At 41.7% G+C, this 21822-nt stretch overlaps 1 protein-coding gene across 6 annotated transcripts in view; it reads right to left on the bottom strand.

Annotated features, from left to right (window-relative positions):
* PAFAH2 (platelet activating factor acetylhydrolase 2) overlaps nt 1-21822 on the bottom strand; it is a 59911-nt gene that overhangs the window by 8439 nt on the left and 29650 nt on the right. For 4 of the 6 annotated variants that reach the window (XM_037828106.1, XM_037828109.1, XM_037828108.1 and 1 more), the window contains one exon: nt 19855-21494. In XM_037828106.1, coding sequence (XP_037684034.1) covers nt 21400-21494 — 95 coding nt within the window. In that variant the 3' untranslated portion in view covers nt 19855-21399. Of the gene's footprint in view, nt 1-10695; nt 10805-19854; nt 21495-21822 lie in introns of those variants that run through there. The other 2 variants (XR_005215460.1, XR_005215461.1) reach the window with 2 other exon arrangements.

The following is a 21822-nucleotide window of genomic DNA, read 5'->3' as shown; positions in this document are numbered from 1 at the left end:
AAACTTAGGGACCCAGAGCATTTGTGTAGTTAGTAGATGAGATAATTTCCTAAGTCTCTCTTTTTGTGGAGCCTCACAATAAAGCTCCATCACTAAATGTCATTTACATGGGTCTCTTCCTTGCAACCCAATGGAGCCAAAGCAATGCACATAGACATACACACCTGAACACAACCCAAAGAGAACCCTAGGGGTGACACTAGCCTGCATTCTGACAACAGTAAAAACAGCCACCAAACTTCCTTCAAATAACCTACGCTCCAGTCACGCTAAACTACTCGCATACCCTCTCATGCCTTTCACAAGCTGTTTCCTTTGCCCTTCCTCTCTATATCCCTGTCTCATCACCTTCCCTCCTATTTATCCTCCCTTTGTTGGGTATTTTCTGGCTCCAACTGTTGATCACCCCTTCCTCTATATTCCACAGCATCTTCTACAATCTTGATAAAGGTCTTGTCGATTATGGACATCTCTATAAAAAGCCTCACCTCTATGTACCATAATGATTTGTTCAGGTTCATCTCTCCTTTTGAATTCCTCAAAGCCTTAGGTTTTTCTAGGATCTTCTGGCCCTTTGGGGGAACCTCTCTTTCTTAGCAAAAGCTCAAATCCATAGCCCCAGGAAAGCAGCCATCTAGAATGGTGGAAGCCCTGGCTTCAGAGCCAGCAGAGTTGGGATCTAGTCTTGGGATTTCCATGTTCTATTTGCTTGATTTACTTTCTCTGAGCCTCAGTGTTCCAACCCAGCTCTTGAAGGGCTTGGGTCAGCAAAGCCCCAAGACCAAAGAATACCCCAGGCACAGAGTGAGACATGGGTTTATTAGGACTTACAAACAGGTAAGTCCTTTTTCTCAGAGGTGGCCAGCTGAGAAAAATGGAATTAGTGCTTAACAAAGGGTGGGTAGTGCAAAGGGCAGTTTATGAGTTTAGGATAAAGACATTCCACAGGGTATGAGAACAGAGTTTTAGCAGAGTCTTGTGACACTGGGGTCTGGATGTTTGTTATCAACAGTGATCAGGGGAAGAGAGTTCCAATGCTTTGTTTATAATACCATCTGTACATACTTTCTTCCTTGAGTAGCTCTGATGACCTTCAACTTCTGTCCTGGTCAAGCAGGCTGCTACATGTTGTTGGGCCTCATTCCCATTAGGGAGGGGGGCCCAGGCCCTGGGTACCCACACTCCATTTACTGAACAGTGACAGATATCTGCTTCACAGGCTTATAGAATCTATGGGGATTCAGGGTTGAAAATAATTTATACCCTGTTTAGTATCACACACATGTGAGGGGAAAGGCAGAAATGGTATGGCATATACAAAACTGGATGGACAAGGTCTCAAGTCCAAACCCACGTCAGGATGCACCTGTCAGAAAGAGTTCTGGTGGGGCAGAGGTCACTGGCCCAGCCTTAGGGCAAACCATCCTCTGTCGTGTCCTTCTACCTTCTCCAGCCCCTGCCCTCTTTCCAACTGAGAGAAAGAGGGATAGAGGTTTTTGCTTCAACCTAAACCTTCAGAAGACATTTTACTGGAATCCTTGACCTCATATAAATGATCTGTCAACTGGTAGCTTATAGATTAACCTGGTTCTGACCAGCATCCCTTCCCAAATTACTCTTTGGCCATTTTGCTACTTATTTTCCCCTCCATGAAGTGGATGAAGGAGAAAATGAAATTGCTGGCTGCTTGACATTTTACACCCTTTTCTTGGAAATGGCCGGTTGCCATACAGCTTTTTTTTTTTTTTAATCTTCCTATTAGTAAACTCATGGTTTCAGTCCCTGTTCTCACCCAGTTAACTTCCCCAGAGGCAGGAAGATCTACTCCAGAGCTATAGACAGTACCACTCTCAATGCACCGTGGGGTAAATGCTTACTTGCCTATCCTGTCCACAAGACAATAAAATCCTTGAAGACGAGGACTCTGCCTTATTCATATAAGTATTTCCACTGACAGGCACAGTGCTTGGTACATAGTAGGCATTTAATAATAATAGCTACTGTTTATTGCCAACTGTGCTAGATACTCTTTATAAATCATCTCATTTAATCCTTACAACAAAACATCAAGGTAGAAATATCATTCCCATTTTATAGATGAGGAAACTGAGGCTCAGAAAGGTGAAGTAACCCAGCTAGTAAATAGCAGAATTAGGGTTGGATACAGGTCTAACTAGCTTTAGAGCCTGCTTTCTTCACTGCCATCCACCTCCACTGCTGGAAACCAGAAACCTTTACTTCATAGTGCCATTTCTGGATGGCTCTAGCTGTGAGGCAGAGGCTAGCTCTGAGGCTGTACCCCATATTCCTGATTCTCTCTGGAGCCCTTACCCTTTCTGGACCTCAGTTTTCCCAACAGAAGAATGGGGCACTTATTCTTTTCCCCTAGTGCCTTTCCTTAAACCATTTCTGTGATTTCTGCAACGGTGGGTGGCAAGAATTTCTTATTGTGAGTGCACTGGAGTCAACTGAAAAGGATGATTTAAATAATGAGACAGTTGAGGGACACCTCAGACACCGGCTGTCCTCAGGGGAGCCTCACATCCTAACCTGGACCATGCTACTAACTCCCTCCCCAGTGGGGCTCATTTGATTGTCTGTAAAATGATGATAACAACGTCAACCCTACCAGTGGGAAAGAGGAGAGGAGGTGCAAGGGAGGAGTTAAGGCTTGGACAAGAGTAGATTAGAGATGAAAAAGCATGAGTTTCAGAGCATGACATCATTCCGTTTAGGATTCAAGAAGCTTTTAATTCATGATTATGAAACTGCTTCTTGGATTTCCTTGAATTCTCCATTTTGCTAATTTTCCATCTCCTGAAGCAAGGATCAAAAAAGAAAAGACATAAGCCCAGAGGCTGATTAGATTCAGGCCTTTGCCAGGAGAAACTGGAGTCTCAATGGTTCACAAAGCCTCCCTACCCCTGACCAAGGAAAGAAGGATGATGTAAACAAAAGGAGAACTGTGGTAACAGCTTGGAAGGTGGCTTCATCTAGCGTCATGCATGGAGAATTTTCCAATGGGAGACAAACAGGTCATGGGGAGTGAAGCTCACTGTGAGCTAGGGAGGAATCCTTCAACACCTGCCTGCTCCTTCAGGCCCAGAGGGATGGACTGCTAAAGCAGAGACTGGTGTCTGAGGATTGTGGGCTCAGCAAAGATAAAACTGGAATTTAGCAGAAGAGAGAAAAATGTATTCATCTCTCAGTCCAGTTATGACTTAAACAGAGCCGTGGATAGAATAGCAATGAGCTCCTTATTTTAAGCAAGCGGTAGAGAGATGAAAATAGATCAAGTGTGTTGAATCAGTCCAGGTTTTTGCAATCAGTGAATTGTATTTAAGACCACACCTTTATGAGGCAGGGAGAACGTGGTGGAATTAAGCTGTATGTACCCCTGAAAAATATGTTCTTAAACCTAATCCATTTTTGTGGGTACGAATCAATATAAGTAGGACCTTTTGATGAGGTTACTTCAGTTAAAGTGCGGTCCAACTCAATCAGGATGGATCTTAATCCTATAATCCTATTACTGGGGTCCTTTATAAACAGAAACAAACTCAAGCAGAGGGAAAAAGTCACGGAAGCAAGAAGCTGAACATCAATGGAGACCAGAAGAGGTCGCCATGTGCCTTGCCATGTGACAGGAGCTCAGGACCAAGGGTAGCTGGCAGCCAGCCCCAGGATGCCAGTTTTGGGGATGACACCTTGATTTGGACCTTCTCCCAGCCTCAAACCCTGACCAAATAAATTCCCATTGTTTAACAGACCCATTTCATGGTATTTGCTTGAGCAGCCTAAGAAACAAAAACAGAGAAGAGAGAAATATGAAGAGTTTTTCTTAAAATGAAACTCCTCTGTTTTCAGAGGGGAGAGTCCATATTGCTGCAGAGTGAATTTCATCTACATCAGCACTAGAGACTGTTCAGAGCTCATCTTGGTGCTGGACTCAGGAAGGGAAGGAGAGCTCCAGCTTCTTCTCTTGAGCTTCTGGATACAAGTAAAGCCCTCCAAAAATAAGGGAAACTTGGCCTGGATGGACTGTCCAGATCACCTAGCAAAAGCTAATGATGATGGCTCTCATTTATGTATTTGGTGCCAGACAATTTATATATTTTATTTCATTCCAACCTCTCAACACCCTCATTTGTATTAGGTACTTTTGTCTGCATTCTATAAACGGAGAAACTAAAGCTCATGGAAGTTAAGGATCTAGCCCCAGGCCAAACAATTAAAAGAACAGAGCCAGGACTTGAACTTAGGACTGCCTGACTCAAAAACCCCTGTGTTCTTCCCCATGCCAAGGACCATGAAGTCCTTGCTCAGGGGTCACATCTCAGTGAGGCCTTTTACCTGACCACCCTATTTAAAGCTGCAGTGCTCCATCCCCGGGACTCTCTATTCCCCACCCCCGTTTTATTTCTCTCTCCAAACTTAAAAGCATTTAATCAAGTGTATATTTTTACTTGTTTGTTTATTGTCTGTTTTCCTCTCCTAGAATCTAGGCTCCACGAGACCAAAGATTTTTATTGATCTCCCCCGGCACATAGAACTGTGTCTGGAAAATTAAAGAACAGGCAGTGAATAAATGAAATCTTGCCTGATTTTCTGTTGGAAAGCAGCTGACAGAAATGCATAATTCATGGATATGAAACTGCTTCTTGGATTTCCTTAAATTCCCCATTTTGCTAATTTTCTATCTCCTGAAACAAGGATCAAAAAAGGAGAAACTTAAGTCCAGAGGGTGCTTGGATATAGGCCCTTGCCAGGAGAAATAGGCATCTCAAAGGCTCACAAAGCCTCCCTAACCCCTACCAAGGACTGAAGGATGATGAAAACAAAAGGAGAAACTGTGGTAACAACTTGGAAGATGGCTTCAGCTAGCTCCAAACCTGGAGAATTTTCTGCTGGGAGACAAACAGGTCATGGGGAGGGAAGCTTTTGATAAAAAGCAACCCAGGGATTCTTTAGAAAACCTGAAGTTTCCAAATCCTGCTGGGGTAAAAGAGTAAATAGGCAGTGGGTCTGCTTTTTGGAAGAAAGGGTATTTATAGGAGAAGATGGCATCCAAGCCGACAAAGATGGTGAGATGCAGATACGAGGTGCTATTTCGTAAGCTGAGTGCACACAGAGATCTGTGGATAAGAAGATAAAATAGCTAACTAGATGCTGGGACAGAAAGAGTCTGTGAGAATCAACAAAGCCATTCCACAGCTCAGTTTGGCATGAGATTGTATACTTGTTTCCAATAATTTTTATCTTCTTTTAGGAAGATAAAAGGGCAGAAATAAGATTGCCCTGTAGCACCAACACTGAATACACCAGACAAGAGATTTATAAACTCACTTTAAAGTAGTGGTTCGTCAACTTGCCCAAGCTGATAACTTGGGACAAGTTTCTAGACCTCAGTGAGGATTACATGAGAAAATGAATGTAAAGCCCTCAGTACAATGACTGGAACGTGAGGGCCACGCAATGTTCATTATTAAATTGATATCCTTTTCTTAAAATCTGGTAAACACAACAAACTCGAGGAAAAATGCATATAAAACCACATACTCAAAATTTTTTCACCCAATTTCAGAGGAGACAAGAACCCTCCAGAAGTTCACTGAACTAGGGGTTAAGAACAAGTGCTTCATACATAATTTTGGACTAGATTTAACAATGCAGGAGAAAATGCCCAAAAGGACACTATTGGAAAAATTGAAAAAAATTTGGAATATGAGCTATATGCTTTACACCAATGTTAAATTTCTTGAACTTGATAGCTGTACCTAAAGTGACTTCCTAAGCAAGTGTTCTTGTTCTCAGGAAATGTATATGGCAGTGCTAGTGTTAACAGAGCAGGAGGTATGCAATCTACTCTCAAATGTTTAGAAAATAGACAGATAGATGATAGACAGAATGATATAACAAATGTGGCAAAATGTTAATGGTTGGTGTATCTGGGTATTTTCTGGGTGAGGGGTATATTGAAGTTTTCTGTATTGATTTCTGTATTATTTTTGCAATTGTCCTGTAAGTTTGAAATTGTTTCAAAATATATATATATTTTTAAGTGCAAATGCCTCAACATGACAGAATGGCTCCTAGGCAACAAGATTTGGCTACAACTCACTAGAATATCTTTATACACCTAAAGAAAGAATGTGCTGATTGGAACAGGAGTTAGTAAACCTTGGAAGCACAGAAATGGAAAGCTGCAGAGGCAAGTACAGGCTGTCCCCATTCAAGCGCTGCCACAGGAGGGGTGACCTGGCCCAAGAACCCATTTGTCTGTCTTGGTGACAATGGTTTAGCCATATCACAGAGACGTGGGCATCAGGGCTTGAACAGTTGTATCATGTCACCTATTGCCCCTTGTCCTGGCTGGATTCATATCACCATTCAATCTTCTGATTACAATGTGGCTTCACCAGTGGAGGGTCAACCCAGACAGAAAGCTCTGGCCAGGGGGTGGTAGGGTCTGATTCCCTCCACTTACATATCTCATTGTAAATTAGTAAACTGGCACTCTGGGTCTGTAAAACAGTCTATGAGTATGGCTAACCCCTCTACCTCTGCTGATATACATACCAGTTTTCTATGTCCATAGCTCATCTTGGATGATAGCGAGTAAACCCAAAGTGCTGAGATTGAGAGCTTTAATTTCTTATTGAATTTTCTTATGAGTAATTTCTCTCATAGGAATCTACCCAAGGGAAGTAATCAGAAGTTGAGACAAACATGTGCTTACAAAAGATGTCCACTAAAATAGTGGCTTTTAAAAATATACTTTTTGAGATAATTGTAAATTCTCATGCAGTTGTAAGAAACCGTACAGAGATCCCATATCATCCTTCATCCAGTTTTCCCCAATGGCAACATCTTGCATTATCACAACCAGGAAATTCTCATTGATAGAATCCACCTACCTCATGCAGATTTCCCCAGTTTTACATGCACTCATTTGTGTGCATCTATTTAATTCTATGCAGTTTTATCACGTGTATATTCATGATAAAGAACAGCTCCATCACAAGGAGTAGTTAATAGCTAATTTTTACTAGTTAATTTTAACATTAAAAAAGTCAAAACAACCTCACTGTCCAACATTAGGAGGTTGGTTACCTACATTATGGTACAGTTACAGGGTAAAATATTATTCAGTAATTTAAAATGGTGTTTATAAAGGTTGTTTAACTGCAAAAATGCTCATAAGATTATAAGGTACGAAGTTTTATGTTTGACATATATTTTTGTTTGTTTTGTTTTGCATTTTATATATATATTTTAAAGTAAGTGTTGAGAAATACTTGAAGTAAATATACTAGAAGTTTCTAACTATATATCTTTAGATGGTAAGATAGTTGGTACTTTTCTTCTACTTTTTTGTATTTTTCAAAAATTTCTACAGTAGGCATTTTCTACTCAAAGAACAGGGGGAGGGGGAGTTGCAAAACATAAAAGGGGGAAAAAAACACACACACAAACAGAGAAATCAAAACAAAAACCAAATAAAAATAGTGATTCAAGGCTGAGACCCTAAAGTGAGGAGGGTATCTCCCTGGGGAGGTAATCACCTTGTTTAAACCAGGGGGTTCCAGGGGTCTAAGGGCTGTGACCTGTCTCTTCTCCCAGCCACCCAAAGCACAGCTTAGAGGAAGTCTTACAGGCTCAGCCGCTCCTAGGTTTGAACTGGGTGGGGCAGGAAGGTAAGGGTGTCCCCTGGGCCTCAGCTTTCTTTGTCAAAGACTAGGAGGTTCGAGAGACTGATTGGCAGGGCCTGGGGTTAGGGAGTAAAGCGGGTGGAAGCAGCCAACTAGTTAACCCTTGCTTGTTCCACCCTCATCTTCCAGATCTGCAACCTAGGGGAGGGGCATGAAGGGGGTGTGGGGAGGAAGTGGAAAGATGGGTGGAGCATCACCTCAGTCCGACTGCCGTGGCAGTGACCCACAGGAGACAAAGCAGGGCAGAGTCTGGGCCTGGAATCTGCCTGCCATGGCCCAGGTTCACTCTGCCAGGACACTGTGCCCTATCTGATAAGAATTTTGGTCTGGAAATTGAGCCACCTGAGAAGCATCTGATTCTTAGTCAACTGCGTCTCAAGGCAGGGCAGTATGCCAAAGCCATTTGACACAGGGGACATTTTGACAAGGAAGACATTTTGATAGAAGTGAGTTAAAATATAAAAATCACCATTAAAAAAAAAATAACACCAAGTAGCTTGTGAAAGTTACATACCCAACCTTTACTTTCTCTCTGACTCTCACCCATCCCTGACTTTCATTCCACCATTGACCTTGACTCCATCCCTGATTTTCACCATGTCTCTGATCCTCTCTCCACTGCTGAGCATTCCTGATTTCCAAAGGTGGGAGTTGGCATTGGGGTGAGGCTCAGGTGGAAATGAGGATATCAACTTTGCACATAACACTTGGAAGTTAAAAAAAAAAAAAAAAGGCTATAAATTTAATGATTTGATTTGTAGGTTGAATTACATACCCCCAGAAAAACGTTCTTAATCTTAATCCATTCCTGTGGGTGTGAACCCACTGTAAATAGGATCTTTTGAAAATGTTATTTTTAGCTAAGGTATGGCCAAATGAATCAGAATGGGTCTTGATCCTATTACGGAAGGCCTTATAGAGGCCACCAGAAAGCAACAGGGAGAAGTAGAAGCTGGAGGGGAAGGGAACCAGGAAAAGAAAGAAGATGCTACCATGTGCATTGCCATGTGATGGAAAAGCCATGGACCCAAGCATCATTGGCAGCCAGCCACAGAATGCTACAGTCTTTGGGGGAGAAAATCTTGCTGACGCCTCCATTTTGGACTTACCTTCAAAACCATAAGCCAATAAATTACCATTGTTTAAGTCAACTCATTTCAAGGTATTTGTTTCAGCAGCTGAGAAAATAAGACATGGGGTAAATGTCTTCTTAAGAAATGTGCTGCATCAGTGATTGAATGGCTGCTTCAAAATCTGCCAAAGGTAAGGGAAGTCCTTTCTATACAAAGTGAAAGATCTGAGGAGGGCTTCTTGCTAAAAATGCCTGTGCCCAAAGCCAGCCAGCTAGTACTAAACTTCTTAAGCCACTAAATTCCCTTTTTGCTTAAGCCAGATTAAGTCTGTTTTCTGTCACTAACAGATCCCTATCACACTGTTCCACTCCTTATTTTGGCACTTAACAGGGGTTTCAAGACTCCCTAGAGGGAAGCCTGCTTATTGGCAAGCCCTGTTCCTTTATCCATAGCCCACGGTCAGACCATCCATTCAGGAAAGAAATCCTCTGTGTAAAGCTTCTGAAAATACAGCTTCAGAAGAAACCTATACCAGCTATCTACCTATACTAAGCAACCACGTTTTTTATTCATAAAAGCTTTCAATCAAAAAGATGCATATCTAGGCACATACTGGTGACGTTTATGACCTTTAAGAATAAAGGTCAACCTCCAAAGATTCCAGAAATAAAAGACCAAGACTTAGATTGGCATCAGATATTTCACTGACAGTACTGGATGCCAAAAGAGTGAGGTCTTCAAAGTTCTGAGGGGAAAAAAATTAATTTGTACTTTGAATTCTCTACCCAGCCAAATTAGCAAATATCCAAGAGTTCCTACAAGGACTTCAAATTTCCCTCTCACACACCCTTTCAAAATATTATGCATATTCTAGCAAAATGGAAAGGGACTCCCAGATAGAAATAGAGAACTAACCCAAGAGACCTGTGAAGATGACATTTTATAACCTGCCTGAATAAGAATCTCAAAATTATTGAATCTAGGTGGTAAATTTCCTTAAACTATTATGTTAGTTTTTCTCCATGTTTGAAATTTTTCATAATAAAAAGTTGGGAAAAAATAGAAGAACAAGGATTAGAAAGGAAAAAAAATAACGGCACACATCTTTTACACCAGCAAGGCAAGGAAAGAGAGGCAGTTAAATACTAGGATAAACAAAAACACTGTGCAATAGTCATGATCCAAATGTGAAGCAAGCTAAAAAGTGCTTTCTGACATAACCAAATCAAACCACTCTTGAACAAGTAGTTCAGAAGGGAGGGGACTGACTGACCCTCTGAATTTATAAATGAACTCAAAATGTGAGGGGTGGTTTTTTCCTTCCTTTTTTTTTTTTTCCCCTACTGAATGGGCCCTACTGAATGCCATTTGACACTTAAAGATGGTCCTTTCCCTATTAAGGGATATTAACACAAGCTGGAGTGTTGTAATAAAGAATCATTTTTGTTATGAAGAAATATTTATATGCTGCAAGAAACATTCATGTACATGTTTCCTTGCACACATGAGCAAGAGTTTCTCTAAGGTATCTAGGAGAATTGCTGGTTTTAGGAAATGTGCATCTTCAACTCTGTTAAGATATTGTCAAATTCGCTTTCCAAAGTGGTTGCACCAACTTATTGCTATCCCACCAATGCTCTGCATCCTTGCCAACATTTATATTTCCAGATGTACAATTTTCTTATTCTTATGGAGGAAGAGTGAACAGTATGTGATCTGTCAGCCTGGCTTACAGGCCAAGACAGCACCTAATGCCTGGTCCATCAGTAGACAACAGCAGGTGTATTCATAGAATTGAATTGGCCAGAGAGACTTGTCCTTTAGGAAGTCCTTTGTGTTAAGGGGGAACCAGGATACACAAAGAGGATCTGGATAAGAGATACATTCAAAGAAAAGTAAAATGAACAAACCTGAGAAGAGATCCAGGCATTTATAGCAGGCAGGAGAGAGAGGATGCTGGAGACGAGTACACAAGGTTTGCAGAGTAAGTTTCTCAGAGGAGGAGAACTGGAAGCAATGCTGGAACAGAGCAGAGGAAAAGAAATTGGTAAAGAGAAGACGTGAGGGGGTCTTTAAGAAACTATGGCCTGTTTCAGAACTCAAAAACAGGAGAGAATTCTTTACGCATTGAGGGAGAGAAACAGAATGCAAGGTAGAGAATAATCAGAAAAAAAAGGGGGACCCCAAAGTAAAATTAAATTGATTCATGTTTCTGTATCTTAATTCACAAAATTGGAATACTAATAGTACCTGAAAGAATTATTGGCAAAATTAAATGAAATAATAGCTCCAGGGCACTTAGCTTAATGCCTGGAACATGGTAAATTCAACCAATATTAGGTCTTGTTAAATAAGTAGTCCAACATCACAAAGCTAGTTAAGTCCATTTCTAGGATTTGAATAGTTTCTCTGGCTCCCAAGCCCAGGCTCTTAACCACTGTTCTCTACTTTATAGTAATCACCATTTATTGAGCACAGTACTCCATACTCATTTAATCCTTACATCTATCCCCAGCTGGGTGTCTCCATTTTATAGAAGGGGAAATTTAGCTTCATTTAACTCACTTATAAGTTCTCACAGCTGCGATTCATACCCAGGCCTGCCTGACTCCGGTGCCCTCTCCCCAATACCCCACTGGGAGTCAGGAGGCTTGGGTCCCAGTCCCAGATCTGCCACTTAATCCCACACTGCATCACTGAGCTTCAGTTTCCTCGTTTTTTAAGAAACAGAGGCTGGGTTAGAAAGCAATCTCTATGGTTCCTTTAAGGTCTACTGTTCTATGTGGATGGATTCAATGAAATCAGACAGCATTCCAGGTAGGGGAGAGGAGCAGACTTGAGTCAGACAGGATCTCCATCCCCATCTGACAGTACAACATCAACCAAGAGAGATCCAGAGGCGCCAAGAGATGAGTCCAGGTCTCTAAGCATTCGTCATCGTCTGCCCCCATTCCCCAGGGGCCCAGGAGGGCTGCTGCTCCAATTATACTGGATTAATGAGGGATCTCTAAGATGATGAAAAGGTGGGAACAGGAGATTTCAGAGGGCACAGTGGGAAATCTGGATCATTCAGCCTGGAAAAGAGAAGGCAAGAAGGGCCAGTCTTCAATTCTCCAGTGAGTATGGGGGCTGGGTGGCAGGGTGGGAAAAATACTAGGTTAAGACTTGGGGACCTGGGACCTGGGCCCTACTCCTGGCTCTTCACTAACAAGAGATATGACCTTCAACAAGTTACTTCACCTCTCCATTCTTCAATATCCACAAAGAAAATATTTTAAGGATGTGAAACTTTAGGGAAACAATTCAAAAGGAAAACAAACACCCTTTCAGTTTATACAAAGAAGTATAGAATATTATAGCCAAAAACTGAAAAAGACTCATATAGCTGGCAAGGGGGAGAACTGCTAAGTGGAGTGGGATGAACTAATGCAACAGAATATTGAAATGCTTTTTGGAATGCTGAATAATAGCTAACATCTATTGAGCACTTACTATGTGCCAGGCACTGGATAGAGGTCTTAACATGCATTATCTCATTTAATATCTCAAGAATATTCTGAGGTGATATTATTGCCATCTTTCGAATGAGTTAACTGAGGCCTTGAGAAGTGAAGTCACTCAACTAATTAATAGTGATGACATCAGGACTTAAACCTAGAGACCCATCTGACTCTGAAGCCCATACCCCTCACCTGTATATTCTGCTGTCTCAGACTGTTGGATGTGAGGACCACACAGAATTAGAGAAAGGCATACATAAAACAGTTCTAAGTGGGGAAAACATGGGAGTGATTATGATAATACAAGAATGTTGGCATCAATATTAGCTTTGGAGGTTTGTAAATAATAGGCAATTTAGAATGCTGGGAATTTATTTTGAGCTGATACTATTTAGACATTTCTGCTTAATTTTTGGTAGTAGAGATGATAAAGCATTTAATACCAGAGTGAGGTGGTGAGTGCAGAACATAAGGCTTTTCTGGCAATAATAAATTTTCTAGAGGAAAAACAGCAAAGGAAGGTACAGCTGCTCTTCACCACCAGGAAGAGACTGGAAATCTGATCACATGATTCTTTTGCTTCAAGCTTTTCTGTGACTTTATGTCACCTACAGTACTGGTTCTCAACCTTAGTTGCATACTGGAATCACCTGGGAAATGCTGAAAAATACTGATGTCTGGGTCCTACCCCAGCGATTCTTATTTAATTGAAAAGGATATAGCTTTGTCATTGGGTTTTAAAAATCTCCCAGCGAGTAGCAGCAAAATTTGAAAATTATTGGCCTACATGATAAAGACCTAACTCTTTCACTTGGCACAGAAGGCTCTCTGATTTCTTCAGTATGCTCTCCTATACCCTTAATTTTCATCTACTTTCTCTAAACCAGTTATGATGTCCCGAACACATTATGCCCTGCTATTTCACATTTCCAGGCCTTTACATGTTATTTCTTCTGCTTAGAATGCAATTCTTCACCCTCATCCATCTGGCAAACTCCACTCTTCTTCAATACACATCTTCAGCCTCCAAGATGGCCTCCAATGATCCCCCAACTCTTGGTATTCATGCTCTTGTGTAGTCCCCTCCCACACTAAATGGGATTGACCTGTGTAATAAAAGGATATTGTGGAGACAATGGAGTATGAACTTCTAATGATTTATCATATAGCACATTGCTTTAGGAGAAGCCAGCTGCCATGTCTTGCGCAGCAGTCCTGTGGAGAGGAGCATGTGGCAAGGAGCGGAGGACGTTTGCCAACAGATATGTGACTGAGACATCTTGAGAGTGGATCCTCTGGCACCAGTCAAACCTTTGGATGACAGCTGACATCCTGACTATATCCTCATGAGAGAGGTTAAGCCACAACCAGCCAGCTAAGCTGCCCCAGAATCCTGACCCATAGGAAGTGTGAGATAATAAATGTTGTACTATTCTGCTAAATTTGGGGATAATTTGTTTTACAGTAAAAGATAACTAGTATAAATACCAAGCTAAAATGTATGATACCCTATAAACCCTTCTTATCCCTTCTCCCTTGTTGAAGCTTGAATTGATCGACCTGTGTCACTTCTGAGCCATATACATCCCCTATTTCAGCACTCATCACATGGGACCTAACTGTTGACTGGCCTTTCTTGCCCTCTAGATTCAGTTCCATGAGGACAAGGCCAGCTATAGTGCAGCCATCATAAGTGCTTGTAGAATGAGTGAATACACATGAGAACTTCCACCTGAGTCAATTCTCACACCTTCTAGCCCAGGCTTCTGCCTTACACAAGAACTCCCATGTATGGTTGTTGGAAATGATGGATATCATGGGGAGTGGGTCCTGGGGATTTCCTTAATATTCCAACAAAATGCTGGCACCCATGGGTACATCTAAAGCACTAGACTGGAAGTCAGAGGATCTGGATTTTAATTCAAGTCTGCCAATAATTGCTGAACTTCTCTGAGCTCCAGTTTCCTTATGGACCAAATGACTTATAGACTTCCAATTCTAAAATTTAATGATTTTATATTTTCAGCTAGCAATTATTCCTGTTCCATAAAAGAAGAGAAAATAGGCTTAAACCATAGCAAGGGTTCTCAAATATGCCTGTGTATCAGGAATCTCCCTAGAACTTTTTAAAAAAAATTGCAGATGCATACACACACAAATACCTGGGTTATCCTAGACCCGAATCAGCATCTTTGGAGGCATGGCCAGGATATCTGTATTTTTAGTTTCCATGTGATTCTGAGGTGCACTTCAAGCTGAGAATCACCAAACTACAATATGTAAAGTAGAGACTTTAAAAATATTTTCAGCCAGCTGGCTGGCTCCACAGTTTATAGAGTACATACTAATGGGTTTGTTCCTTGGACTGTTAACTTTATATGAGGTGTATGGATGAATGGATGGAGCTTATATCTCTACTTCTAGAAAAGCAATTCAAGGTGTACACTGTATTGTCAGGACTCAGTCAGATCTTCAAGAAAAAAGGCTCTTTGTATGACCTAACTGATTAGTGCATTCAGCTGGAGATCAATTGAGCCTATACAGAGTCAAGAATCTCTTTCTTTGACTTTGGAGCCCAACAGTTTAGGTTCACATCCCAGCTTCCAGCACTTATGTGCTGGGTGACTTTGGGTTAGCAAATCTTTCTGAACCTCACCTTTGTGATCTGTAGTACAGGGGTAACACTCACTGCCTTATAGGAATGTTGTTAGGATTAAATGGTACAGTGTACATAAAACACTTAGCACTGTGGTTGGCACAGAGTAAGGGCTCATTAAATAGTAGAACACTTAGGGCAAAAAAAAAATATGGCACTTTTATTATTAATAACAATGCTTATTTGTCCAGTGTTTTATCAATTACAATGCGTTCTTATAGCTTATATTGAAGCCCCCTCTCCAAAAAAAAAAAAAAAAAAAAAAAAATCCTAAAATCCTGAGGTGAGCAAGGCAGTCATTAGTGACCCCATTTTATAGAGAAAAAACAAAAGCTCAGAAGGGTTCACTGGCTCCAGGACAAATGGCAAAGAACTTTTAATGTCTGAATTCAAACCTGGGTGTGATCCCATGAAGATGAATAATTATATATACACATTTGGCAGGCTGAGCATCTAGGGACCATCTGGCTTAGCAAGCTGAGGAGGACTGTGTTTCTGAGCAGCTTCTTTTTTTAGATGAAAGCAAGATGGGAAAAATAAGCTGGCAAACTGCTTTCCCTCGTTTTCAACACTGGTGTGATTTGTGTTCAGCCTGCCCTCCTTCTAACTCCCAAATGCTACATGTCCATGTATTTCAGAAATTTGCTCCAGCTGCCCTTGGCTGCACTGTCACTGGCTCTGTCCTGGGCCCCACAGCTGGTATCTGGGAAAACCAAAGGAAAGGAAGCAGGGGCAGCTGGAGGTATCAGAGGGCTGGGCGAACATCAGCTGTTGCCAAGGCTGGCTGGGGAACGAGAAGCCTACTGATGGAGTGGGAGGGCAGGGATCCCTGCTCCCCGTGTCAGTCAACAGGAGGAGGATTTTTCCCATCCAACAGATGGGCACTGCTCCTGGAATAATGTAATAACAGTTCAGTACTAAATGTGGCACAGACCATATTTCTCTTGGGGAGAAGGAGGCGAAGAGATCAAATGTTAGTTGAATTTAATCAAGAAGGCTTTCACAGAAGAGGTGGGACTAGAAATGAGCCTAAAGTATTAGAGTTTACAGAAAGGAAGCGGGAAGGCCCTGCAAGCAAGATAAACATCAGGAGAAAAGGCATAAATCTTTGTTTGGGAAATGAGTGGGGTATATTAAGGGTACTGTGGAAAAAGAAGAATGCACAGTAAAAAGTACAGGATGGAAAGGGGGAGCAAGGTCAGACGGAATGAGATGGTGCGAGGCAATTTGATGGGACAGGGGAATCACTGTAGCTTCTCAACAATTCAATGAAAGGGACATACAATGCCAGAACTGAGGGGCCTCAGAGATCAGCCAGCTCGACGCCTACCGCCCCACATCCCGATTTACAGTCAAGAAAGGAAAAGCAGGCACTCAAGTTTACAGAGCAAAAGAGAGTGAGAGTCAAGATAACCCAATTTGGTAACAACCAATTTGATCCTCTTTCTGTTCAAGCACCTTGCCAGGCTGGTATTTTGAAAATAAGTTTTTCAGTAAGAGATGGCAACAGAATGCAGGAGGAAAAGACAGGCAAGAGAGATCAGAGTCCAGGAGACTGTAAAAATTGGTCCAGGGGTTAGCTGAAGGAGATTAGACTGAAGTGAAATGGAAAGGACCAGCTGGGTATGAGAACCACCAAAAGGGAAGAAACAAGATGACTTAGCAGGAAATTGGATATGGCAGTGAGGGAGGGAGCTGTGCAGAAGGTAATGCACAGGCCACTCCTTCCCTACCTGAGGAATTACTCCTGAGAAGGTCACAAGGCCACTTTAATCTCCTTCACCCTGGCCTCAAAGACAGCAGACAAAAATTATTGCAATTCGCCTCTACTACAAACTCCCTATCCCCAGGTCCCCTTTCCTTTGGCCAACCTCTACACAGACCTTCTCCTTTGATTCTCCCATTCATTATTTCAGGACCAGTGCAGAGTCATCTGTGCTTGGATGATTAGGGGTGAAATTAAAACCCACTCAGAACATAAGGGTGCGGACTATTCCTGGTGGTAAAGAGAGCCTGCAAGTCTAGAACTATAGTGTGATTTTGATTTTTGATGTGAGGAGTAGGGAAATAAAAGCAAAGGGTATGGAAAACTGTTTCTCTTCATCTAACTCCATCCTGACATGAGAACACAATGGAAGTAGCTGAGTGGCAGCTGGCAGGCTTCATGTGAGAGAGGCTACTGCAAAACTATTCGAAGTTAGAATAAGAACGTAGACAAAGACCGCCCAGAACACTCAGTGCAAGGGCAAATTATATCTAACTTTATAGATATGCAAAAGGAGGACCAATGGAAACAACGCTAGTAATAGCTAACCTTTATTAAGCTCTTATTATATCCAGATATTGTGCGAGCACTTCATATGGGTTATTTGGATTATCAAAACCTGACGAATTAAATACTATTAGAACCCCCATTTTCCAGCTGAGAAAAGTGAAACTTGTAGAAGTTAATAAATTAGTATAAAGTCACAAGGCTAATAGTGTTGGAGTTGTGTGATTTAAAAGAACATGTTCTTAATCCCTGAACTGCTTTCCCTGTCTATCAAACCAACAGAACACCTGGCCCACAGTTTTCAGGAAAGTTTGGTTCTCTCATCCAACCCATTTCTCAATAGCACTGGGGATATCACCAAATCTCAAAACAGGTCATATAGAAACTGCTGGAGATTTTGACATCCTTGATTCAGTCTACTGTGAAATTACATTCCCCATATCCTGCCAGTTTGAAGAGACAGGGGAAAGGGCAAAATCAAGTAGGTATATTAGGCAGTTCGCCCGGTGATTGTGATTAAGAGCTCACATTTTGATGTTAATATCTCAGCTTTGCAACACTTTTGCTATGAGAACTTGATCAACAGCACTTCTCTAAGCCTGTTTTCTCATGCATAAAATGAGGCTAATGCCACCTGACCCCATGGGGCTATTGTGAGAAGTAAATGAGATAATGCAGGTAAAGCATATAGCACAGTTGCTGACACACAGTAAGGGCCCAATAAATGCTGGCTATCATCATCATAATCATCATCATCAACATCACCCCCTGCTTGCTCCCCACCCATCAAGGCTCAGGTGCCAGAAACTCATCATCATTTTTCCATGCAGCTATGACCAGGGGCATTTGGCTTCTGCATCTGGCTATTTCTCTGTTCTACACAGAGAAACTTCACAATATACCACTAGGAGGCCTCCATGGGAACAGAGTCCTACAATGGAATGGGGAACTGGAAGATGCTAAAGAAACCCAAGACATCTTCACTTCGGAGAGGAATTCACTAGAATGCAATTGATCAACACATGCCAATTAGAATGCAGCAATGCCTTACTTATCTAAAAGCCATTCGTCTGGTGTCCTGAAAGCTAAGCAACAACTAGGACAAAGCGCCAAAGGCCTTGTGACACTCCTTCTGAGTAATCAGAGAAAGGGTTACAAAGTCCATGCACTAAAGGTAATGCACTTTAGTTGTAGAAGAGTCCCTAAAACCCGTTCACATTGACTATCTAGTTTTACTTCCAACACAGTTAGAAATAATGTGGCTCATTGCTCAGACCACTGCACATCAGAAATCACAAATGCGAAGTGAACAGGGAGGGCTACCAGGAACCAGCTCGTCAAAGGCAATGAAGAGTTATGGCTGGCAGCCTGAATACAAGGGAGATGACAAAAACAATGAAAAGAACGAAGAGGATAGCTGTGGGGAGCCCTATAGAACAGTGCAAACAGCTATCCGCACCCTCACAGACCAAAGGATACCACTGTTCTGACATTAGAGCCAGTTACAAATATTCCAGCTCTTTCCCTGACCAGGTATGGGATGTTAGGTCTGGCCACATGACTTGCTTTGAACAATGAAATAGACATAAATAATGACTGTTCCTTGTGGGCAGAAGCTTTTAAAGTTTCACCATGCTTTCCTCTTTCTGCCATGACAACCAACACCGCTTCCAAGGGTGGCAGCTGTATCAGCCCAGGAGGATGATAACAATGCAGGCAGAGCCTCTAGCCAACCCACAGTGGACAGGTAGCAAGGATAAGGAATAAAATTTTGTTGCTTTTTTGGGGTTATTAATAACATCCTAAAATGAAACATCTTAAAACATTAATTGAGGTCAATTCACTTTGATTAAGAAGTATGTACATTATCTTTTTAGTATATTACCTTTTGAAACATGATAGTCAATATTATGTTTTTTGACTTAAAGGATAATTTTCAGTTACATGGAAATTTCACCTATTCCAATATTGCTGGATAAATGAAATATTACCAAAATACCAACTGAAAGAAGGAAATGAATCCAGTTTCCAAACAACTTCTAGTGAGGCTCCAGGTCTCCTGCTCAGGGCTTTATAAAATATGTCCATGTTATTTATGGGTCAAAGGTAGAAGTGGGGTTTCATGTGCTACTGCTGCCAGAACTAGCCCCTCTGCAATTGCAGAGATTGCCCCCACACAAGGGGCAGCATCTACTCAGGGTTGGCCTGGGGCTGGTTCTGCAGGTGCTGAGAGGCTCTGGTTCCCATGCGGAGGGTGGAAGCCCTCGATACGTATCTTTGTGTGCTCTCATAGAAGGAAATGTGTTGTTGCGTAAAAGAGCAAACCAACAATGTCAGAATACAGTCTTTTAAAGCATACATAGAACATTTACAAAACTGACCTCTCACTGGGTCAAGCAGGCAAGTTTCAACAAATCTTGAAAGTTGGGAACCTTATGAGTCATTTTCTCTGACCATACAAAGCAATTAAGCTAGAAAACAACAACTAGAAAATAACTAAAAAACTCTCATATATGTGGAAAGAAAGAAACATATTTTTAAGTAACTCATGAGTTATATATCCTCCCACTTAATCCTCCTAACTATTCATAAGGCAGATTCCCATTTTAGAGATGCAAGAACCAAGACTGGAATGAGACCATAATTTGCTCAAATTTACTCAATTAATAGTAGTGGAATCAGGACTAAAAACTCAGCTATATGTAACTCTAGAGCACAAAGTTTTAATGATATCCTCCTTATGCTACAACTCACTCAAATCTACAGATCTTTCCAAAGGCTAAAGCCTAAACGGATCTATTGCTTCACCTCTTAAAAAGAATAGCTGTTGGTAGCACTGACCTTGGACCGATGTTGTAGAGACACATTTCCCTTTTGTTCTTGCCTCTGCTGGGGTCCCCTACTTGGACCTAGCTGAGAAGTCTTGGGTAGTGGTGAGGGGTATTTAAGGTTGATGTCCCGAAAGAGCTTTGAACTAGATCCCTGGGAAGACTTTCTTTCCTTTTAAGGTTTTTTCTCACATGGCCCAAGCAGTAAGAGAAGAAAGAAAGACAGAAGGTAAAGCCTCTTCCAGATGGCTCCCCATCTTGCTCTAATGTAGATTAAAGAGAGAATATTCCAACATATCATTAGGCAAAACATGAGTATTAATATCATTCGTATTATAAAACACCAAAAATAGAACAGAATGAAATTGCAGACTATATCCTGACTTAAATTTGGGGCGAGGGCCTTAGAGCCAGAAAACAGACATCCAAAGGACCTTGATCCTGAGCTAGTTGGCATCTCATAATATCTGAGATTAAGAGGCAAGACCAAGGTGTTCCTAGATCCCTTCAGGGGTGGACTTCTGAGTTCTAACAGACTGAACAACCCCACTCTTGTGGCAAGGGTCTGTGCAAATAGATGCTTAATACTGTTATTCTCTTTCCCTTCTCAACCTATTTGTGTTAACTTCCCATGAAGATACATTTTTAGCAAAACTCCAAAGACTCCAGAGCTTCTGAGGTACCCCTTTGGACCTCAGCTTCTCTCCCTGTACTACGAGGACAATGCTGTCTTCCCACCATGGACTCACAAGTATAACTGAATACTAAGTGAACTGAACTATGTTTCATGGAGTGGGAAGGCTTAAAAATAAACAGAAAATATGATGAGGTCCATACCCTAGAAATGTACCTAAAGTGCTCAGAACTCACCAAGTGGCCCTGGGGAGGGAAAAGGTTGAGAGGTAGAAAGAGATAGTGCCAGGCTGGGCAAGAGGTCCTGAAAGTGGTGATTTCAACTCCAATCTTCAGCTTCACCTCTTCCACTGCAGAAGCCACACTGGCTCAAGATGATGGAGCAGACTCGCTGGGCTAAGTCTGCGTATCCAGGCTTCAGAGTGCACAGCCCGGGGACTGGATCTCCCATCAGCCCCACCCCTTGCTTGCTCCCCACCCATCAAGGCTCAGGCCCCAGAAAGTCAATTTGCCAATCAATAAGTGATTCAAGTCCCAGTGTGAATTTAAGATCAACAAGTCCAAGATCAAAGTACCCAGTTATCCATCAGCAGTGTAATTAAGTCCTCTCAATCTGTGAAGAAGGACTGTGTTGGCCACTTCCTGGTGGGAGACTATGGATTCTCTTAGGCAGCCCCCAAATGGAAACTCAGCTCAAGTGACCTTTTGAAGATGGCCAGTTGTGCCTACAGGCTGGACAATTGGCGTGGGGCCCCTGGAGCAAGCGATGGTCCAATGCCTTCAACAAAGTTGTTCCATTGATCATAGTCCTCCATTAGATCTGAATGGAAAAAAACAGGAAGGTTAGGCAAACTGTTGTAAGGTTGGATCAAAGAATAGCTATCATACGTTTAGTGGGTCATCTTAGAGAAAAGGGGTACTTAGGATACTAAAAGGACTGGTTGTGGTTGCTGTGATGGTGGTAGCAGTACTGATAGCTACTATTTACTTCATGCCTTTATAAACGTGCTTTATAAATGAACTTGCTCAATCATAACAACTCAATGATAATAGAGAACTTTTATTGAGGGATAATTCACCCTCAGCACTGTGCTAAATGCTTTACATACATTATTTCATTTAATTTTCACAATATCCCTATGAGCTGA

Source organism: Choloepus didactylus, chromosome 2 (assembly GCF_015220235.1).
Source record: "Choloepus didactylus isolate mChoDid1 chromosome 2, mChoDid1.pri, whole genome shotgun sequence".
Lineage (NCBI taxonomy): Eukaryota > Metazoa > Chordata > Mammalia > Pilosa > Megalonychidae > Choloepus > Choloepus didactylus.
Note: the sequence above shows the minus strand (reverse complement) of the source record. Positions and strands in the feature narration are given on the sequence as shown.